Here is a 21,705-nt window from a genome sequence, read left to right on the forward strand (position 1 = left end):
ATGCTGAACTGGGTTTTTTTAATGCTTGAAGAACATTTGAATGTCCAAATTTGGGTTTAAAGCGGAATACTACTTAGAATGGTAATGGTTCAACCGATTGTGCCACTTTAGAATACAAATAATATACTGGAAATTTCACATTTTGAAACAGAATGGTTAGTGACAAACACACACAGAAAATGCAATCAAAAAATCACTGTAGAAATTTTTTAAATACGATTTTAAGTTTGCGCACAAAATCCACTGGAAATGGACTGCTTCATATGCTAGAGCAATATTACCTTGACTCGCCACTGTTAATGATGATAACATATTGCATTCTAAAACAATAAAACCACTGTTTGACACGTATGAATACTTGCTAATTTCAACAACTTCTCAGCTTTGTCAAGTGGCTCAACTGTATACTATCGTGTATATATGGAAGTTGTTATTCATGCAGGAATGCTTTGGGTCGTCGTTCAACACCCTGCTGCGAGTGATGTACAGGTACATGCCGATTGTTTCTCTTTTCTATTTAGTTGGAAGAAATATATTTTATATGTATCCAAGTTTCCATATTTAACGGAAAACAAAGGAACAGGGCCTTCTTAAATCTGTTTGGTCATATTATCAAATAATTTTTTTTTTATCAACAATTTTATTTGCGGAAAATTTAGGTTCAGTCAACAATTTTGTAATGACTAGTATTTTTTAATTACTAGGGAAAAAATACGATAACAAACTTTAAAGATTTTTTTTATATTCATGTATGAATAAAGATATATGTAAATGAATAAAGAAAGTTTTAAGTGTTATTAAGCTACAGCCTCTCTAAGCAAAGACAATAAATATGTACTGACGTCGCGCACGGTGTTGGTGTTAATTTCGGTAACGTCAAAAACGTCATTTTCACGCATAACCTAATGATACATTTTATTAAGCACAGCATACGAAAAATTAAAAAATAAGAACTTTATATTAATTTTTTTCTACGTGTAAGAGATTTTGTATTTCAAAACTGCAATTTCAAAATATCTTTTTAATATGCACAACCAATTCTAAAGTTCACAACGTTAAAATGTTTCAATTTTAGTTCAGTTCAGTGATATCAATGTTCAAAAGCATGTGATTCACTCACAGCTTGGAATATTGTTAAATGAACTTCCTCTGAAATTTGTAATATGTCATTGTCAAGAATATCACCCGATTCACAAATGATATACAAAACTGATTGGGAAGGTGCAATCGCCGGTTTGCGTTTAATTAATTTGTATTTCAAAGGCGTTTCAGGAGATTTTTCGAAGTAATGGCCTCGGATAACTTGTGTACCTCTTCTGTAAGCAGCCTCCCACCTGTCCATGTCATCTTTTTGTAGAACAACTGATTTTGAACTTGCTTTCATTACATAATAATCATTTACATTATCGTCACAAAGTACCGCAAATATACAGTCTTTTGTAATTAAATTTGATACTATTTGTGATTCCGATGTTTCGTTCTCTGGGTCTGTGTATTATCCGAGCCTTATGGTGTTCCGATGGGGCCACTTCGACCTTCGCACTTTCGCCTTTAGGTCGAAGATGCGAGAGTGCGAAGTTGCGAAGGCGAAAGTGCGAGAGTGCGACGGCGAAGGAGCGAAAGTGCGAAGATGCGACGGCGAAGCGCGAAGATGCGAAGGCGAAAGCGCGAAGGTGCGAAGGCGAAGGAGCGATACTACTATCGCTCCCTCGCCTTCGCAACTTCGCACTCTCGCCTTCGCACTTTCGCCTTCGCCTTTTTTGATAGCATTCAGAAAGTCTCGGTCTTTTACATAGAATTTGATGCAGGCACCGTACTCGCAAAGGTTTTCCGATTAATCCATGATATCATTGGTACGCATGCGCTAAGCCATTGTGCTTACTATGGATGTTTATAAATATTTTAATGTGTATATGTGACATTTATGTTTACCAGTGCTGGCTATGCCTAATCGTTATATACTCCATATAAAATGTAAGGTCCGCCATAATGTATACATATGCACTTCCAGACTCCTGTCACTTACCAGCTGTCTGTTTACCGTAGATCAAACACAGTAACATTCTAATTTCATTATGCGACACTCCTTGCTGGTGTATGGATCTAGAGGTGGAGAGGGGGTCCCCCCCCCCCGAAAATTCAATACATGCAGTTAAGGGAGAGAGAAGGTCCGGATCTCATCCCCCCGGAAAATTTAATATTATTAATTATATATAATAAAATCTCCAAAATATGTCTCGGAACCCTCCCCCACCCCCGACAAATATAATTATTTATCCACCCCACTCCCTAGAAAAAGTTATGGATCTGCGCAGGCTGTTGGAAATAAATTCTAAAAAGTCCATCGTCTGCCTCAGATGTCCTTTTATACAGCTAAAATTGTCTTTAAACGATAGAGAGCTCCATAATTATAAAAAGGCGAAGGCGAAAGTGCGAAGATGCGAAGGCGAGAATGCGAAGTTGCGAAGGCGAGAGTGCGATATTAGTATCGCTTCTTCGCCGTCGCAACTTCGCACTCTCGCCGTCGCAACTTCGCGCTTCGCCGTCGCATCTTCGCACTTTCGCTCCTTCGCCGTCGCACTCTCGCACTTTCGCCGTCGCAACTTCGCACTCTCGTACCTCGACCTAAAGGCGAAAGTGCGAAGGTCGAAGTGGCCCCATCGGAACACCATAGAGCCTTCTTTTGTGAAATAAATCAGTGTTGCATTGCCTTAACTGTTACTGAGATCGCATTGCTCAGAATTGCCCTCAATGCAATCTTCACAATTGTAACAAGATAGGGGACGAATGTAGTTTTCACCAGAAATAACTGACACGAGCTGATGAACAGATCTGATTCCCGTCAAAGGTTTATATAACCTTGCCTTTTCTCTAGGAATTTCTTCTACATATTCAAAAATCCTTCGTCGAACATTTGTAGAGTCCTTGGGAGTTTCAAGTTTTTCTTTTGCAAAAAAATAGAGGCCTTTCGCATCTTGTATGATGCAGGTACCCCTAATGACGGCAAGATCAGCCTGATTTATTAAAAATCCTCCCGCTGCATCTTGTGGGCCCTTTTTCTGGTTTTTCCGTAGTACTTTCCAAACCGTCTAATTCAAGGATAGCATGCCTGTGAAGCATGGTTACATGAATGGAGACTTCCGTTTTTTGAAAATAATTTGATTGTATTTCGTTCCTTTCACTACAACGATAACTTTCGGAAAAGTCGTGAATTGTAACGCAGTGATTTTGAGGTAAATTCTGAACCAAATTTCTCAATTGTTGGACTTGCCATTGAGCCCCCATATTATGCATTGGAATTCGAGAAGCTTAATCATATATTGGAAAAGTTCAGCAGGCTTTGTAACCTTTTTTACGAGCATCAGTTTCTTGGTTTCGCCTCTTTTTGACTTAATGTTAACATAATCAAAACACTCCCAAGAAACATCAGGGGAAGCGTCGTCAGTTCTTCGTTCCTCGGGGTGCAAGTGCACTTTCTGAACACCAGTTGTAAATCGGGGGTCTAAAAATGAGAAAAACTCTATTATCAAGAACAATTTTTATTAAGTGTTAGAAAATACATGTACGTCTTAGTAGATGTATATAACGGAAGAAAAAAATCTCTTTTAATATCAGTACATCTGTGTAGAAGATGGGTTTTTTTTATTTGTGAGATTTTATCAATCGTCTAACTGTAGATCAAAATCTACGTCATAATCCGCCGCTTCCTGCAGCTCCTCCATCTCGATGTTTGGATCTATGCCGCCCTTGTAACCATTCCTGTACAAACAGGCCGATTTACACATACCATAAGACAGAAAAATCAGCGCATGGTATGGCCCAGTCTGAAAAAGGGGTTTTATTTACATTTAGTAATTTATTATACTGTTTGTCTAAATACATGTAGTTAGACCATGTAAGTCTTCGATGTCAAAACATAAACGACAGACAAGGGTATAAACAGGATACACTAACTGATCCTCTCACAAACTACCTACTCTGACTATAGTGGGGAGAAGTCCTTTCCAAAGTCCACGTATACCGGAGCTCTGTACCGTGTTGAGGACGCAGGTTCTGGCATTGGAGAAATTAATCCCTACCCCACCGTTGCAAGGAAGACTGCTGCTTTTTGCCTGAAAAAAACCCCGCCCAAAACGTACATACATAAATTTAAACATTATTTTTCCTTTAATAAATATGAAGAAACCAGAATTTATACTAGTAGAGCGGGGTCGTCGTTTTACAATGTTAAGATGACCGATTTTAATGACAACATGGTTGAACAAATTTTCAAGTGTAAAAAACCCTGAGAAGTGACAAGCTTTCAATATAAATCAAAAGAAAATGAAGATGGGTTCACTGTAAACACACGTGCAGACAGGTAATACCTGCATTCTTTTTCTGACAAGATCAAACGGGAAGGTGAAGGTGATGACCAGTGAGGACACTGCCGCACTCTGTACAACCAGTTCTAATGGACGGAGTCTTCTGTCCCACCAGTACGTGTCCAGTGCTTCGTATGTCACAAACGTACAGAAGGCATACAGCACTGTACCTGTATAAACATTACAGTCTAATCAATACCCATATTATTTATACCAGACCATGCAGAGTGGTATGTTGTCATACTATTTCTTGAAGATTATGGTTTTGCAATATTGAACAAATTTTGGAGCTATATATGCTGCAGTAGACTATAACTCGCATGCACTCATCTATACTGTAGGGGGTCATGGTCTTTATTACAATAATCTAATACATGTAACATGAAATAATGATATAATAAATATATGAAAACGGATCTATTGAATACAATGCCAATCAAACAGAAAAGTAAGCTTGAATACACTGTATGATTAATACACGAAGAAAAGAAGAAGTATCACACGCAGCATTTCAATACAAGTTTACATGCAGATGCCATAGCCATCAACATACATGTAACACGATACAAACCTAACAGAGTAGGCCATAGCCCATTATAGAGAGTGCGTGGGCCCTCTGTTTTGATAATTGAGAGAAAAGCATGGGAGATACCCTTGTATACAGTCTTATGTCTGCCATACGGCTGGACGACCAGTCTTGTTTTTATCAAATCCAACGGGTAGGTGAACACAGTGGCGCTCAACACAGCGAGAGTGGCTGCTGAAACTGAACCGGAAATATTTAAACGCCCTAGATCATCTTGAATGTACCAACGGAACTTTTTGTAAGACCAAACCTGAACAGCATAATATGGAAATATCTTTACACAGGCTGATAAGTTCCCTCTGAAAAACCCTCTCCATCCTTCCATTGCATAAATTTGTTTACACACAGAAAGCATTCCAGTTCGAGAACCTTTCACTTGACAGGTTATCTTTAGGACATCCAGTGGGGCGGTCACAGTTCGACCTAGCACACCTGCTGTAGAACCGCATAGAAAACTTTGCAAATAAGTGATTCTGTGGTCAACCGAGGTCCACATCGTTAATATTAAAAAGCAGACGAAAGTTGCATTTGAATCTCTTCGAATTGAGTCTTTCGAATCACCTCGGACACTATCCCCTGGATCGATTTATCATAAAGGGGGATAAATCGTGTTTCAAGGAAAAATAAATCTTGTAGATAAGGATCACTTTATATGCATGATCAAGTGATTAGTTCATACTAAAGACTATGTTAATTAGGTAAATGAAGCCCAACGTGTGCGGAAGGGGCACTTAAGCTCTGCAAAATGGGATAGACTTAGGAATATGAAATAAAATCATTGATTAAAACATAATGAAAAAAGATGTGGTCATTGAGCGATTTAGTCAAAGTTCTAGATGTCATAATATTCTCGTGTTGACCTTCATTTTAACGGCTTAATTCTTATTTTTACATTTACCTTAGCCTCAGATAACTTGATTAACTTTATTTGATATTGATACTGTGATTGACTCTGTAAAGAGAAAATCTTGGAACCGGGATTGATATTAGACAAGCCAATGATCAAGTACCTTAAAATCAGAGAGAACATATTGTTTAGAAGGTCTGTTAAGAATTGTTATTACATAGGCGTGGGGGGATAAGGCGATTAAAATTCTTATATTTAGACGAAAAAGATATTGTAAAATGAAAATATATCAACAAATCTGATTTTTCTTTCAATAATCGTTAAAAATATGGTACTATTTTTATGTAACATCGATTTTTTACCCTGAAATATGTTCAGTACCTTTGTCGTAGCATTAATAAGGTCTGGAAAACTAACTTACTCGATACCACAAACACTTGAGGGAATGTTTTTTCTTATTGTTTGTTAAAATATTCAAAACTAAATATAGTTAGAAATTGCGCCTTTTCAAACTCTTATTACGAAACTATCAAATACAATGTAGGTTTGAATTAAAAAAAGAAAAAATTACATTTAAAATAATTTGAAATTGTAGTAAGGCGTTTAACCGTCCTTGACGAAATGATCATCTCTAGCTATCGATACAAATGTGAAAAAAAAAAAATTGCGTTTGCACAGCTTCACTGTTTAATTCTATATTATCTATATTATCGCGCTAACATCCGTGCCAACGAGAGATATTAATATAAGTTGTAGAACTTGTTTATCAATCGTTGTAAAATAAATAAAGTTCAGTTCAATTCTATATTACGATGTTATAGTAATAAAAAAAAATGACCTGGGCAGTAGCATTCTAAAACACAAACACTACAATATCCCCCACCCCCGGGATTAGGATTTTGAGGATTGGCGGAAATAGTTTGGTTTTTTTAGGTTATCAAGATTTCGGAAAAGTCTAAACCCCCCCCCCCCCCCCCTTCACTTTTAGTTTGCTTCCGACGCCACTGTATCATAAATATTGTTGCATCTTCGTCATCATAAGTTTTAGTAAACTTCAACATGAAAAGGTTCAGATATATAATGAAATGTTTTTAAAAAAAAAAACCTTGAGATTTTAAGAGCTCTAATGATAATAATAATAAAAAAAACTTTGAGAAAAATGACAGCAATATAATAATCAGAAATATGGCGGTTTCTGACAAGAAATGCGCAGTGGTTGGTATCTCTCCGGAATCTGAGTGCCCGATCCCTCCATATCAGCAAAGAAGTTTCTTCCGTCCTGAAATAATCTGTTACAAAGTCGTCGCATGTCAACATTTTCTTTAACTTCTGCGTATCCTTGTTTCAGTTTTAACGGGAATAATGTCGGTAAGATTTTAATTTTACAATTAAATTATTTTACCTACAGTAACTAAACTGCTCGTTTGATAGAAAATGTACATGATACAGCAAAGCTATATATGTTTAATATTTGCTTTATTAATTTCGATTGTAATATATGTATCATCACGATCGCACTGTGTTAAAAATTATGTACTTGTGTAGGTACAACTTTTGATTAACTATTAACCAATTAAGCATCCAAACGTTTGCGACATATCTAAATTACATTTTTATGAAACTTAAAAAACTCCGTAATTAAAGATTGTTTTTAATTCTTACATGGTATGACAACCAATAAATGTTCAACAAAGTCTCAACTTGAATATCAAATATAGTAACTTCCCATCGAATTTTACAAGATCAATTTATTCAAAAGCGGTCTTGAAATTAATAACTTATTAACAAGTGTATAGGATATTTGAAGATGATTTTAGTTTACCAAGTTATACCTACTTAATTTAGAAAAATATTCCTACAAGTTTGTACAACAAATCATTGTTTAGTTGTAGAAACTTGGAAATTGAATGGAATAACATTAGGGGAAAGATCTTGTACAGTTTCAAGTACAAGCTTATGTAAATTTTGTTCAGATATTGAAGATGAATTCCATTTTGTTTTGAAATGCCGACAGTATAAAGAAATCTGAGTAAAATATATTAAGAAATACTATTGGAAAAAACCGTCTGTATACAAATATATACAATTATTAAGTGTTCAAAATTTTAAAGAACTGTGTAGTTTGGAAAAGTATCTCCATCTAGCTTTCAATATTCATGATAATTAAGAAAAATTCTCTGGTTTCTTTTTTTTTTCTCATCTGTTAGTAAAATTTTATTTTATATGCATTGTCAATGTACTCTACATGTACCATACCATTATTTCAATATTGTTATTAAGTATATGTAATAACTTATGCCATAACTGTTACATGTATGTCTTGTGCAAATAAACAAAGAAAGAAAGTATAAGGGCCAAATTGGGGATGAATTGCATTACATATTTAAATTCAAGAGTAAAAGACTTTAACTGATGTAAGGAAACCAAAAACTGAGTTGGTGTTTCTTTAATTATCAACTTTTTAAAAGATCTCTTTTCTGTGTAGAAGGTAGTACTAAAAGCTTTCCTAGAGAAAAAGTCCGTGGACAAAAATATTTTTGTGCACAACCCGGGCTACCATAATCGATGGTTCGTTTTGGATGACGAAGCTTTGAGCTATTTTGACGGCAAAATAACGGTGAGGTTTTATTTATCAATTTTTGACCGTTTATTTTTATAGCATGTGTCTATCCATGTTTTAGATCAAAGGTACACCCTCCCTCTGCAAGCTCTTAATAATTTAAACGAGAGAGAGAGAGAGAGAGAGAGAGAGAGAGAGAGAGAGAGAGAGAGAGAGAGAGAGAGAGAGAGAGAGAGAGAGAGAGAGAGAATCTTGATATTGGAGGAATTAAAGCAACTAGCGTCTTTCATCGATTTTTATTTTCGGAAAATTATTCTTGCTATACTGTTGTAATGATTTCAACTATTAAAAAATATCGTTAACAATAATTCTTGAATTTAAATGACAGAAAATGAACGAGGAGAAAAAAGGAGAAATAAAGTTGAGTATGATCGGCGGAGTCGAGGCGGTCAATGATTGTCATCTTGATGGAAAAACTAACGTCATTCAGGTCTGTGAATTTTTACTGAAATATTGGAAATCGTACATAAAGTATCAAATACTCATTTTGAATAAATTTCACCGAAGTTTGCGCGATTGCAAAAAGGGCATGTATGATAGGTATTTTTTCAGTAATCGGTGAGAAACAAAGAAATTACAAAGTGCATAATGCAAACTATTAAAATCAAAGTACTGAAGCACTGAATGCCGGGCTCTTTTGGTGTGTCTTAATGCATATTGTGTAGTAAATCTCTCTCTCTCTCTCTCTCTCTCTCTCTCTCTCTCTCTCTCTCTCTCTCTCTCTCTCTCTCTCTCTCTCATGCTTTAAATGTCGGCAAAGCGTCAGAGAGCGACCAAATTTTGTAAGCGGCTATAAACAAAAATATGTCTTCTAATAGAAAAAAGTTCAACAGTTTCTGCCTTAAATTTTGCAACAAGCGGTATATATTCAATCCACATTTCTTCAATGCGCAGCAAAGTAGTTCGTGAAAATTTATGCGCATTGTATGTGTCCAAAATGCATAGTCTTGTTTTTAAAACACGTTATTAATTAAGGTAACTCCGTACCTTTAAAATCATGGGTTCAAAGTTAAAAAATTAACGTTTTTTTAACTTATTGGACTTTAATTTCGTCAAAAAATAAATAAAATATATATGTTTCCTTACTATTTAAGATGTAAGGGAATAAAAACCAAAGGCTGAAATTATCATCTGAAAATCACACTTTTTTTGTTTAAAAATTAAATATAAGTGGATGGATACTTGTTTGTCTATTCAAATTTTATTGCTTACTATGCCAGAAAACTAAAATTAATTTTAAAAAAAGAAAAAAAAATGTTTACATTACAAAAATTATAGCATTTAGATATATCACTTAGAGAAAAGTAGAAAAGAGTTATTTCCCTTTGTCATTATTGGATTATGTCGAATATAAGGATGAAAAACGCTTAATAAATATCTCCAAGTAAACAATCACAGGAGGGTGGATTTACTTTAATAAGAAAACTAAAAAAGAAAGACAATTCTCTCGAAATTAAAAAACAAAAACAAAATGCCAACACTTTTGACAAAACATGGCTCTTTGTGTAACTATTTAGTATAGCGGAAGCTTTTACTTTGACGCTGTTTGGTTTTTTGTTTACATTTGAAGTTGTGCTATTTATAGTAACATTGGCGATTTGCCTGCCTAGTCAGGACTCTGCTTTCAGCAGAGCCCGGCTAAAAATTAAAGCAAAATCACCCCTGCGAATGTGTTCGGAATGTTTTCTTTATCGTTGCTAAGTATGTAATAAATCCAGAGGTGCTCGAATGAAAGTTCACGAGACTTCACCGAGATTTGTTCAGTTCCTGTGAAATTTCGAGCGGAAGTATAAGTGTTCGCATAATATTCTTAAAATACGTAAGTACTGGTCGTTTTTCATATCATATCCTAATTTGATTTATGTTAAAACATGAAATTCTTTTAAGATGTATGTCTTATCTCACCATCTAGCGGTTAATAATATCAAACGATAATATTCAGAACAGAGTTATCGTTCGTGTTCAACCACGTGTAGATTGGTTGAAAAAATAACCATTGGGTTGCTTAAAATCATAGCCATGTTTGATACTTGTGGAGGGCAATATTGGTATAAAAAAAAATTGGTGTCTGTTTTGCATAAAAACTTAGTATATCGAGCCATTTTAAAGGAACATTCTGCATAAAATAGTATAGTCTGTTTCACTATCGATGATATTACTAGGTCATGCGCGGATCGAAAACTAATCCTCAAGGGGGTCTCTACAAAGCATGTTAATTGTTGCACATTTATATCCAACAATTAATGAAGATAAAGTTTAAAATCAATAAACCTCTCTAGATTTTATATTTGATTACAAATACCCATAGATTCTATGAAATAGACTATAAACACGAGGCATGATTTTACTGCGAAACTGAAAGGGTCAAATAAAACCACGTGGTCTAAAATTTAAATGACAATAACATTCGCAGGGGTGAAAATATTCTGTGTAATTCGATAAGCATCATTTTATTAGTAAAAAAAATTAAATTTTGTAGCAAATGGTTATCATTTTCTCTCACCAAAGGAAAAAACCAAGTCCATGATTGTAGATACAATCTGATTTATACATAACAATTAAAAATGAACATATATATCATGCAGCAATGACGATTCCAAAAATTAGCAGAAGAGTTACAAAGTATAAATAATTAATCACCTAATTGTCTACGGAGTTTTCCGTTTTTCCCCCGATGACGACAAAGAGCACACGACCGGTCAGCAGAGGGTGCTCACTCCTCAATGGCACCTGATCCTACCTCTATCTTTTTAGAGGTCCGTGTTGCTCTGCTTTGAATTTGTATTTCGTTTTATGGATTTTTGAGATGGTTGACAGTTTGTTATTGTCATTTTTTTCATGCATATTCAAATTCATATTTAATTTCTCTGTTTTAATGGGACACATTTTTTTCTGATAAACTACAGGTGATCCATCAGTGTAGAGGCAGATACGACTTTTTAAAATTGTACCTGATAACTAGAGGCAAAGAAGACCAACAAAAATGGATCAGTGCTATTCGGAAAGGTGAGGTGTTTAGTAATTGATGCACCTATATTGCAACTGTTTATAAATGTAAACGCACGCACACAAGTGATTTAATAGATCTCCCAAAGGAGAACTTGATAAAATCAAAATTGCATCATCATGACAGAGTTTAATGAAATTCGGTCAAGAAAACTATCATTCATAAGCACTTAATTAAAACTAGCAGCCACAAAGCAGCAGCCAAAATCACAACATTCTAAAACCTCAACAATCCAACCCTGAGAACATGAAATAGTATTCCTGTAGGTCCTTTCCATGCACTCGCCTCTGGTATTCGTTGATGTATTTAAAGATAAAGGGGTATTTGCCTTAAATTATTATACTACATTATTCAAAAATGACAATTTAGATGAACTGAATGTCCTATTAGTAAAGAAAATAGGGGAATAAGGCGGATAAAGTGCTTATATTAGAAAGGATTTGATACTGAAAAATAAAATTACCAGTTACTAGTATCTACGAAAGCCGAATAGGGCCACATAAAAAATATGTTTATCTCGTAATTACGAGAAAAGATCTCGTTATTACGAGTTAATTATGTCGTTATTACGAGAAAAGATCTCGTAATTACGAGAAAATATCTCGTTATTACGAGTTAATTATCTCGTTATTACGAGAAAAGATCTCGTTATTTTGAGATAATTTTCTCGCTATTACGAGAAAAGATCTCGTTATTACGAGTTAATTATCTCGTTATAACGAGAAAAGATCTATATAAAATGGGTTTCTGAAAAGAATTCGAATGGATCACCCTTTCAGTCTATCTTTTTCATTACAGGAACGTTGATTCAATTTTGATTAATATTTAAAAATAACAACGAGCATTATTCATTAATTTCTACATATCAAAATGATTGGATTTGACATTTTATCTTATATGAATAAAAGGAAAGAACTTTATGTAATTTTACTATTCAACTTATATATATTATAATCCCACTCCGAAGTAAATACCAGGTAGTCCTTTAATCGTAAAAACACAATTCTATTAGTTACAGATAACTTTAATGACTATAGTTTCAGTCATGGATATGGATATACAGGATTTACCAGAATTTGTATTTTATATGTTCATACACAACCTACATGTATATTGAAAATAATTGATTCAATATATCAACATTTTGGAGTCTGAAAACAAATTACACGTATCCTTTTAAATTATTGATAAATAGTTCAATGAATTTATTAATCCATCTGCTTTGCTGCTTCTTCTGAAATTTCTTTAAAACTGCTCAGTCCGATTTAATATCTAATTATGCGTACGCTTTTAAACGATGATTATGCTAAGTATGTGTATATTAATAGACATTGCAGTAGTTCATACACTTTAAATAAAAGTAAGAGAATAATGAAACGCGCCATTTTAAATAGACCTTTTTTCGTAATAACGAGATAATTAACTCGTAAAAACGAGATCTTTTCTCGTAATTACGAGATCCTTTCTCGTAATATCGAGATAATTAACTCGAAATAACGAGATCTTTTCTCGTAATAACGAGATCTTTTCTCGTAATAACGAGATGATTATCTCGTAATAACGAGATAATTAACTCGTAAAAACGAGATCTTTTCTCGTAATTACGAGATCCTTTCTCGTAATAACGAGATAATTAACTCGTAATAACGAGATCTTTTCTCGTATTTACGAGATCTTTTCTCGTAATAACGAGATAATTAACTCGTAATAACGAGATAATTAACTCGTTATTACGAGATAAAAATATTTTTTTAAGTGGCCCTATTCGTCTTTCGTAAAGTATCTGATATGGGTTTTTTTTATAAACATCGTTTCAAACCACGTGTATTGATTTTTTTTACCCTTGGAGATATTCAATAGCTGGAATATAATGATTTGAATCGTGTATGCGTACCAAAATCATCAAATGGTGCCATTGTTTTGAGAATTTCTGTCATGTTGTAAATTTTGTATTTACATCAACCCAGTCAATTCAAAATTTTAAGACCGCGGAACATTAACTGGCAAGATTGGACATATACAGCCTACGCCAGTTTCACTTGTTACAGTCAAAACATTTGTAATGGGCGGGAACAAATTTAGACGGACGTCTGAGAAAACATTGGATTGAAACTGTAGTTATAGGAAATGTATTTTCAATCCACCTCAGCATTTCTAACTTGCATACTAATGTAAAGCGATCGAAAAACATTTTAATTAGTTTTAGAGAAGCGGTTGAAAAACATTTTATTTCATCAATTAGTATATAATCAGCAAATGTGAAAAAATACCAATTCGGAGATATCATACGCAGGGCAAAGCATTGTCCGATGACTTCTTATATGAAGCATTTTATATATTCTATTATTGGATATAATTTTAATCTTATTAATGGGAACTTTGATTGTTCTTCTCTGTGAATAAACCCCACTTGATATCAGTCTTGTGACGACTGATTCTCTGAAGTCATCGGACAATGCCTTGCGTATTATCTCTCCCGAATTGAGAACTTCTCATATTTGCTGATTATATACTTATTGGTAAAATAATTTTTTTCAATCACTTTGCTGATACTAAATATAATGTTTTTTCGATGGCTTTAATTAACATGTATATAGCAAGTTAGAAATGCCGAGGTGGATTGAAAATACATTTCCTATAACTACATGTTCAGTTTCAATCCAATGTTTTCTCAGACGTCCGTGTCAATTTGTTCCCGCCCATTTCAAATAATTTGACAGTAACAAGTGAAACTGGCGCAAGCTGTATTTTTCCAATCTTGCCAGTTAAAGTTCCGCGGTCTTAAACATTTCATAAAGAGTGGGTCTGGGATCCATTTTTTCATAGCCTAACTAAGGTCTAATGGAAAACGAACTAATTTCAATCAGCACAGAATTTGAGGGATGACCCACAATACATCAGAAATATATTTTGTTATCCTAATTATCGGACGTTTTGAGAAAATAATGGAAGTCCGTAAAGCCTTGACCAAAGTTACGTTTATCATTTGAATAAACCAGGGCAGTGTTTTACAAAAGGACTTACGACTTACGACAAAATTAATGATTGCTAATTAATCACCAAATAATCAATGATTGATTCTTATGGCTGGAAAATATAATTATGGGAATTGAAATATTTGTTAACAAATGGTTTTATGTCAATTTTGTTCTCTTAAACCATTTTACGAGACTGTAAATATTTACGACTTTGTCGTAAGTTCTTTTGTAAAATGCAGCCAAGTTTGTTGTAACTGAAATGGCTCAGCCAGTGGTAAGCGCAATAGTTCAATAGTCTTATAGAGCTGGGCTATTTTAGATTGCATGTTCGATAGCACCAAAACTTGAAGCAATTATTCATACTGTTTTTAGTTTTCATGTTTTGTTAAAATATTCAAACTGACTACAGTAAAAAATTATGATTTTGCAAATTATAATGTATCATTTAAAAGAAAATAGTTGAAAAAATTAAACATTTAAATTGTATTTTACGATTACACATTTGCACCATTTGTTCACCCATCTTCTATCTTATCAGTAAAATGTTAAAACCAAAATTGTTTGATGAATTTCCTTATTTGCTGCTAGCCTATATATACGGACTTAGTAGCTTAGCAAGTAAAATGTTGCAAGCTTTAGGCTGGTCAAATGAGTCGAATCAAAGCTGGAAGTGAAGAAAATGAATAAATACAATATAAACATTATTTTCTGCTTTACTTATATAGGTGCACTTTCAGCGGGCGCCAAGTTTCTGAAGAATTTTCATCCAGGTGTACATGTGGATGGCGCCTTTACCTGCTGTAGAGGCCAGAGTATATTGACAAAAGGCTGCGAATTGATGCACCTGTCTGAAGACGGTAATTGCTGTATTGTCGTATGTTGGACAACACATTTTTGTTCAGGTGTCATTTAACCGTCAAAATATTCAGTTAACAAAAAGTTGATGATCGCCATGTTACAGGAATTACTTCAGCTGAAACCGAGAGGTCGGCTGCTAATATCAACAGGCCACCCCCCAAAATACCATCGACTCGTGATTCTTTAGACGAGCGAAGGTCGGTCAGTAGAAGTATAAAACAGCCCCCTTCAAAAGAAATATCTACATTCAAGAAATTATACTGTGCGTCTTATGACTTTAAACCAAGTTCGGCTGGTGAAATGGCACTAGTAAAGGTTCGTCCGTTTTACTTTTAAAATTTTTCTTTAAACTCGCCAATAAAAAGTAAAAGTTTTTTTTTTTATATAAGATTGAAATCATAAAGGAATGATTTAACTTTTAAGTGACACGGTAAAACTTCTTACTGTTCAGCGTTTGAAAGTGCCCTATAAGCCTCTGCGTTCGAAAAAGCCGTATGATGGGGCCCGGGTGTTTAAAGGGACTTGGACACGATTTAAGATCAAGATTTTTATTTTTGTTTTTTATGTATAGAATGGTTTTCTGGTGCATTTTAAATAATTGACCAAAAACAAGTAGCCATAAACCTGTTTCGAACGGATCTTCTTACTATAACATTTGTATCAATAAAAAGATAACTATGTATATCTGTTTAAATGCGTTAATCAGTATTTCCAAATTTATGATAAGGACAATTTTTATGAAGTAGAAGAGAATTCGCTGGACGACTGGTGGTTTGCAACTGACTTTCAAAACGGGCAAGTAATATTCACCATTGCTGAACAAAATAATGAACTTGAAATCAATCAATTGAAACATTGAAAGTACATCAACACCAATAAAGGGATACTAAAGACTCAATCATTTTATCTTTAGAAAAACCGGTCACGTCCCAAAGAATTATCTAGAAGAAGTCACATCTCTAGAATATTACAAGTAAGTATATGTATACGGTATGTGTGAAGAAATTGGATGCTTTGCCGGTAATTTTAATGCAAGTTTTCCACCAACTTATTGCAGGTGGTATTTTGGCGAAACACCAAAAGAGGAGTGTCGGTCTGCTCTGGAGACGGACGGACGGACCGGGTGCTTCCTGGTTCGCGATTCATCAGAGGGTGGCTATTGTTGTAGTTTTTTGTGAGTTAAAATATTTTTTTTCATAAGTTCGTTGTATAATTGAAGGAATGTCGTGTACAGTTTTAGCGAGCTGGCGTTTTGCATGCTATAATGTAACCCTGCTATTATTATTCAGTTATTAGGTAAGGGTATTTGCGATTGGGTTTTTTTTAGCGGGCCACTAATTAATCAGGTAAAGTAAGCCAATGAAAACCAACACCCCGTTAAATAAATCTTTAATATAATATGTTAAATATGACATAATATATGACATAATAAATATGTCACACAAACAACACGCAATTCTTTAACATGTGGTATGTTTGGAACATGTTTCACACCATGTAGAAACCCAAACTTCCTGTCAAAATTAGAGATCGAGTTATAGACTTTCAGCATGCATGTAAAATATTTGGACATTCGCTACATGTATTTAAATTACTACTAAACTATATCTCTTAAGTAAACCGAATGCAAATTACAGCGCTATAGAAACTGACTGGGCTGAAATCTACACAATTGAGTTCTGTCTAACCAATTTTTCGATTAGTTGAAACCTTCGTTATTTAAGAATAATCACGGACTGCGCGAAATAATCATGATGATGCCAGACTCGAATTCTCATATATGAAGACTCGGCTATATCTTACGAAAGACGAATAAGGCCACATGAAAAAATATTTTTATCTCGTAATTACGAGCAAAGATCTCGTAATAACAATATATAATAGATCTCGCTATAACGAGAAAAGATCTCGTTATAACGAGTTAACCATCTAGTTATTACGAGAAGAGATCTCGTAATTAGGGTAAAGATCTCGTTATAACAAGAAAATATCTCGCTATTACTAGAAAAGATCTCGTAATAATTAACTCATAATAACGAGATCTTTTCTCAAAATTACGAGAGAAAAATTAGTTACTAGTATGTGGCCAAATTCGTCTTTCATAGTTTCTTCATTAACTTATTGATGTACATTAACAATAGTTTAGTTTCTTTTACCAGCTACTAATGATTAATTCACATTAATTCAAACAGCAAAGTTTTCCATCATGTTTCTCTTTTCACTTGACGGGAAAAGCCAATCAGTGGCTGTGCCATAGTTTTATACCTGGAGAATTTTATATTCACAGTGACGGCGTTACAGTCAAAACTTACCGAATTAAGAACCCAGATCCAAATCGATTCTTTATCATTGGAAAAGAAGAGTTTACATCAGTGCTTGAACTCATTGGATATTATCATCGAAATACAATTGGTAAGAGAGAGAGAGAGAGAGAGAGAGAGAGTATTTATTTCTGTCTAAACAATGTACCATAAGAATTAAACTTAACAAACACAGTATTAACATATCAATAAATGTGTGATTTATTTTCCTAGATTATAATAGACCTATCATCTTTATCATACAGGTACCACTTGTTGCAATTTGACCTGCTTTCCCCGATGATTTTAATGATGCTGCGGACATTCCAATATCTTGCTTTGTTTTTGGATCTTTGCATATATAGTTCGTATGAAATAATTTAATATCACTAAGTAATGCTACCAAAAGAACTCAGAAGTTATAATAACAGCGCACATGCTCTCTTATCTTCTTTATTGACAATTTTTACCAGTTTTCCGTTGGGGAGAAAAATGACTGTCAATCAAAGGGTACCCCTTTTGTACGGATAACTCCTCCATCAGTTTTCAAGATCAGACGTTTTTGTTTTGCATATCAATTGTACATATATCATTGTATTTTGATAAGAAATGAAAAATAGATACTAACTGTTGAGATTGTTTTTTGCATAATACATTGTATTGAATATGATTGTCCCTATCATACGGATAACTCCTCCAACGGTTTTCAAGAAAGAAAGAATTTTGTATTGCAAACCAATTGTTCACATATCGGAAATGTACTATTACAAAAAAAATACCAACCGGGCTTAGCCATGTCTTTACATAGTACTGGTATTGCATAAAGAGTACTAGTACACCTATTCGGTTATTTTTTGTTGTCGTTTTTGTTTGTTTGTTTGTTTGTTGTTGTTTTTTTTGAATTTTTCAAGATTAGAACTTTTTAGCTTACCTGAGCTAAAAGCTCAAGTGAGCTATTATGATAAGTTTTTCCCAGCATCTGTCTGTTAGTCTGCCTGTCCGATTGCCCATAATATTTTTCACAATGCCCAGTAAAGATGTAACTAAACCTGTGGAAGCATCCTCGGGTACTGAAAATTCAAAATTACATGTATATTATTCCTTTGAGTAAAGTGGGCGCCAATAGGGGTGGAGGTGTCAGAATTTTACATTGGAATATTTAAAGAAAAATATTTTTAAAAAATTTTCCTGTCAAAACCAATTTGCCAACATTTTTTTGTATGGAAGCATCCTCAGGTAGCGTAGATTCAAGATTGTTTAAATCACCTGGGGATAGGGTGGGGTCACAATGGGAGAAAGTCAAAATTTTACAGTGGAATACATAGAGAAAAATCTTTTCAAAACCACTTGGTCAGAAAAACTCTAATTTCAGTTAAAGCAACTTCAGATAGTGTTAGATCGTCAAAGTAGTGGTCTTCGGAGGTAGGGAAGGGCCACATTGTAGAGTTGAATTTTACAGAAAAATTTTAACAGATTACTCTCAGAAATTCAAATGTTAGTATTATTCATTATATGTAGACATTTTAACATCTTGATCTTGATTCTTAATTGTTTAAACTGATGCCCCATAACAATTCTAGGACCCCACAAGAGGGTCCAAGTTTGATGTAGGTTTTTATTTATATGCATTATTTGATATTACTGGTACAATTTAAAATCTACTACATTATCCAGATTTTTATTTACTATTTCTGCTCAGGCGAGCAATGTAGCTAATGTTCTTTTGTTTTGCAGTTCAATTGCGATATAAACAAGATTTGTATATCACTCGTACATGTATTTTGTTTTTGTTAATGTGTTTCAATTTAAATTATTTTTAATAAAATTTGTACCTCTGGAGTATGTAAATCATTAACTATTTTAGATAACACATCTTAAATAGCGCAGCAAAATAATTTGTCTGCACAGCCTGGTGCGTTATAATACCGACGACATCCAAAATAAAGCATTCAATGCTTCTTTTTCAATAAAATGCTTGCTTTGATGTTTCAAGTGGGATATGAAGGTGGCGACATTGCAGAAAAAATACATAACCCGCGGTAGCGGGTAATGCAATTTTTTTTTTTACAATGATTGCAATTGAAATTGCTATCAAAGAGCACCTGCACCAAAAACTTTAACTTGCTCCAAAAACGTTAACCTCCTTTCAGGACCCAAATTCACCATCCAAGTCTTTCAAGTCCATAAGTAGGTCCAGATGCATCATCCATGCAAGTTTGGTGAAGTTAGGACAAGTAATAACTAAGATACAGGACTTACAACAAAAACTTAAACCAGGTCCGGACGCCGACGCCGGGGGTATAGATAAGCTTCCCATTCATTGCACAAAACTACTTAAAACAAACATTTCCCAAAAATCTGACCCTCTCTATAGAGAGACCCTGCCTCCAGGCACCTGTGTATGATTATAACTAAAGCAACGTAACTTACATGTACAACTGAAGACCCGAGTTGTATCGATACTGTCTTCCCACAACGGTAAAAAATTGATATGAAAAGAAGGAAATTAGGATTAAAATTAAAGTTATAAACTACGCCAGCCCCCCCCCCCCCCCCCCCCCCCCCCGGATTAGGATTTTGAAGATTTTGGGAAAGTCTTATTTCCCTTTTTTTTTTTTTGCTTGTTAAGATTTTTTGGATGAGTCTGCCCCCCCCCCCCCACTTTCAAAAACGATGCTACCTGCCTGCCGGGTATTATTCAAACCAATAACATTCATATAGTAAAATTACCGGAAAAAAATTCTTTGAATCGTCCCCTGAAAATAACCCTCACCTTATCCCCAGAAAAGTGAAATTTATAGGATAAATAACCAATTCCAAAAATATCTATATTATTAAAAAATAAAATGCGTTTGATTGTTGACCAGACTGTTCAACGCAAAAATAAATCACATAAAAAACGATTACTCTTTGCATATTCGTGTTTGAATATCCACGTACCTTTTCAATTTTTACAGGGTTTCTAGCACAGGGGCATCGTATCCGCTCTACACTCTATGATATATATAAATATAAATAATAAATTATTATTAATTATATATATGTCATAGAGTGTTGAGCGGATACGATGCCCCTGTGGTTTCTAGGCAAGAACCTGTTCTCGTAGACCGTGGATGATTCATTAAAGTCAGATTCATTTAAGTCTTCTGCCATCGAAGACTGCTTAGAACAATGCGCGGTCTTCGCTCTTGGTTAAATGTTTTTTATATCTCTGGTTAAATGTTAGCTAAGAGATCATTTGTTGGTTAATCAACCGTTGACCATGAAGTCCATGGATTTCATACAGAACAGACATAAAACATACATATTATTATAAGGTCATTAAACTATCATAAACCATAAAGGGTAAACATATATAAAAGTATCCCCCTCAACTTTATTTTTAAAAAAAGAAGAAACAACAGGTAAAGGGTCTATGATGATACCCTTTTTGGATGTGGTGCTATCTAGATAGAATTTACTTTCATATTAGAGTTGTGATTTTGTATTAAATGCAGAAGAAAAAGTAAAATAACCACATCAGTATAGAATATTTACAATTACTGTCAAGCATATTGGTTTTTTCGCTCATCACATACGTATTAATTCAGTTTCTAGCACATCTATATTTTACATTAAGGTTGTATTTTGCGTAGAAAGTTACAAAAAATTCGAAGTACGTGTATTTCAAAGAATTTAGTGAACATTTTGAACAATTAACTTGTCATTTAGTTTATGCTGTAAGAATGTTTGAATCGGTTATTTAATGTACGTGTAATATATCAAAATTCGTGGTTTATTCTGATAAAAAAAGAATATTATAATAGATGGAAAAGCGATTTATGATTACGGACTTTTCCATCAGTTTTCCCGATTACGACAAAGTGTACACAGCGGCGGGTACCGGTGTGACCAGTCAGCAAAAGATGCTCCATGGAACCTGATCCTACCTCTTTCTTTTTTTAAAGGTCCGTGTTTGCTTTGCTCCTGTTTTGTATTTTTCCTTCGGACTTTTGACTTTAAGCACTGTTCATTATCACCACATGGCATAGATGTAGGTTCGCGGCATTTTCAGTACAAAAAGGTCAAGTTAAATGCACTATAGCACCAAAAGAAGTTTATAAATCCCATTTTTTTTAAAAATGTGGTTAAACTATGTTGATATA

The 21,705-nt window shown here is 34.2% G+C and overlaps 2 protein-coding genes across 4 annotated transcripts; one reads left to right on the forward strand and one right to left on the reverse strand.

The window, feature by feature from the left end:
- Positions 1–3,523: 3,523 nt before the first annotated feature.
- On the reverse strand, positions 3,524–5,495 carry LOC105340385 (solute carrier family 25 member 43). Of its 3 annotated transcripts, none has more exons than XM_020072269.3 (4): positions 5,017–5,495; positions 4,368–4,534; positions 3,978–4,112; positions 3,524–3,824 (listed from the first exon to the last, which is right to left on the reverse strand). In XM_020072269.3, exons 1-4 carry the CDS (start codon positions 5,444–5,446, stop codon positions 3,660–3,662), a joined length of 897 nt encoding a protein of 298 aa, XP_019927828.2. In that variant the 5' UTR covers positions 5,447–5,495; the 3' UTR covers positions 3,524–3,659. The 3 variants fall into 3 exon arrangements, with proteins under 3 accessions (XP_019927828.2, XP_011444708.3, XP_065932454.1); XM_011446406.4 differs by having other exon boundaries at positions 4,936–5,495; XM_066076382.1 differs by having other exon boundaries at positions 4,918–5,495.
- Positions 5,496–7,006: 1,511 nt separating this feature from the next.
- On the forward strand, positions 7,007–19,398 carry LOC105340386 (tyrosine-protein kinase Tec). The gene is made up of 11 exons (XM_011446408.4): positions 7,007–7,165; positions 8,283–8,414; positions 8,746–8,847; positions 11,324–11,423; positions 15,128–15,259; positions 15,364–15,575; positions 15,988–16,055; positions 16,174–16,233; positions 16,318–16,434; positions 17,548–17,672; positions 17,827–19,398. The coding sequence occupies exons 1-11, from the start codon at positions 7,160–7,162 to the stop codon at positions 17,862–17,864; spliced, it is 1,092 nt and encodes a 363-aa protein (XP_011444710.3). The 5' UTR covers positions 7,007–7,159; the 3' UTR covers positions 17,865–19,398.
- Positions 19,399–21,705: the final 2,307 nt, after the last annotated feature.

The sequence above is a fragment of the Magallana gigas genome, chromosome 2, assembly GCF_963853765.1.
Source record: "Magallana gigas chromosome 2, xbMagGiga1.1, whole genome shotgun sequence".
NCBI lineage: Eukaryota > Metazoa > Mollusca > Bivalvia > Ostreida > Ostreidae > Magallana > Magallana gigas.

Bases quoted from the DNA above. Each gene is read 5' to 3' on its own strand.
- LOC105340385 (XM_066076382.1), bottom strand. From the start codon at position 5,446: ATGTGGACCTCGGTTGACCACAGAATCACTTATTTGCAAAGTTTTCTA. The intron at 4,113-4,367 runs GTATTACCTGTC...GGTTTTTTTCAG, and splicing joins TTGTCAGAAAAAGAATGCAG to GCAAAAAGCAGCAGTCTTCC. The intron at 3,825-3,977 runs GTAGGTAGTTTG...CCCCTTTTTCAG, and splicing joins TTCTCCCCACTATAGTCAGA to ACTGGGCCATACCATGCGCT.
- LOC105340386 (XM_011446408.4), top strand. The intron at 16,234-16,317 runs GTAAGTATATGT...AACTTATTGCAG, and splicing joins ACATCTCTAGAATATTACAA to GTGGTATTTTGGCGAAACAC. The intron at 16,435-17,547 runs GTGAGTTAAAAT...TTATATTCACAG, and splicing joins GGCTATTGTTGTAGTTTTTT to TGACGGCGTTACAGTCAAAA.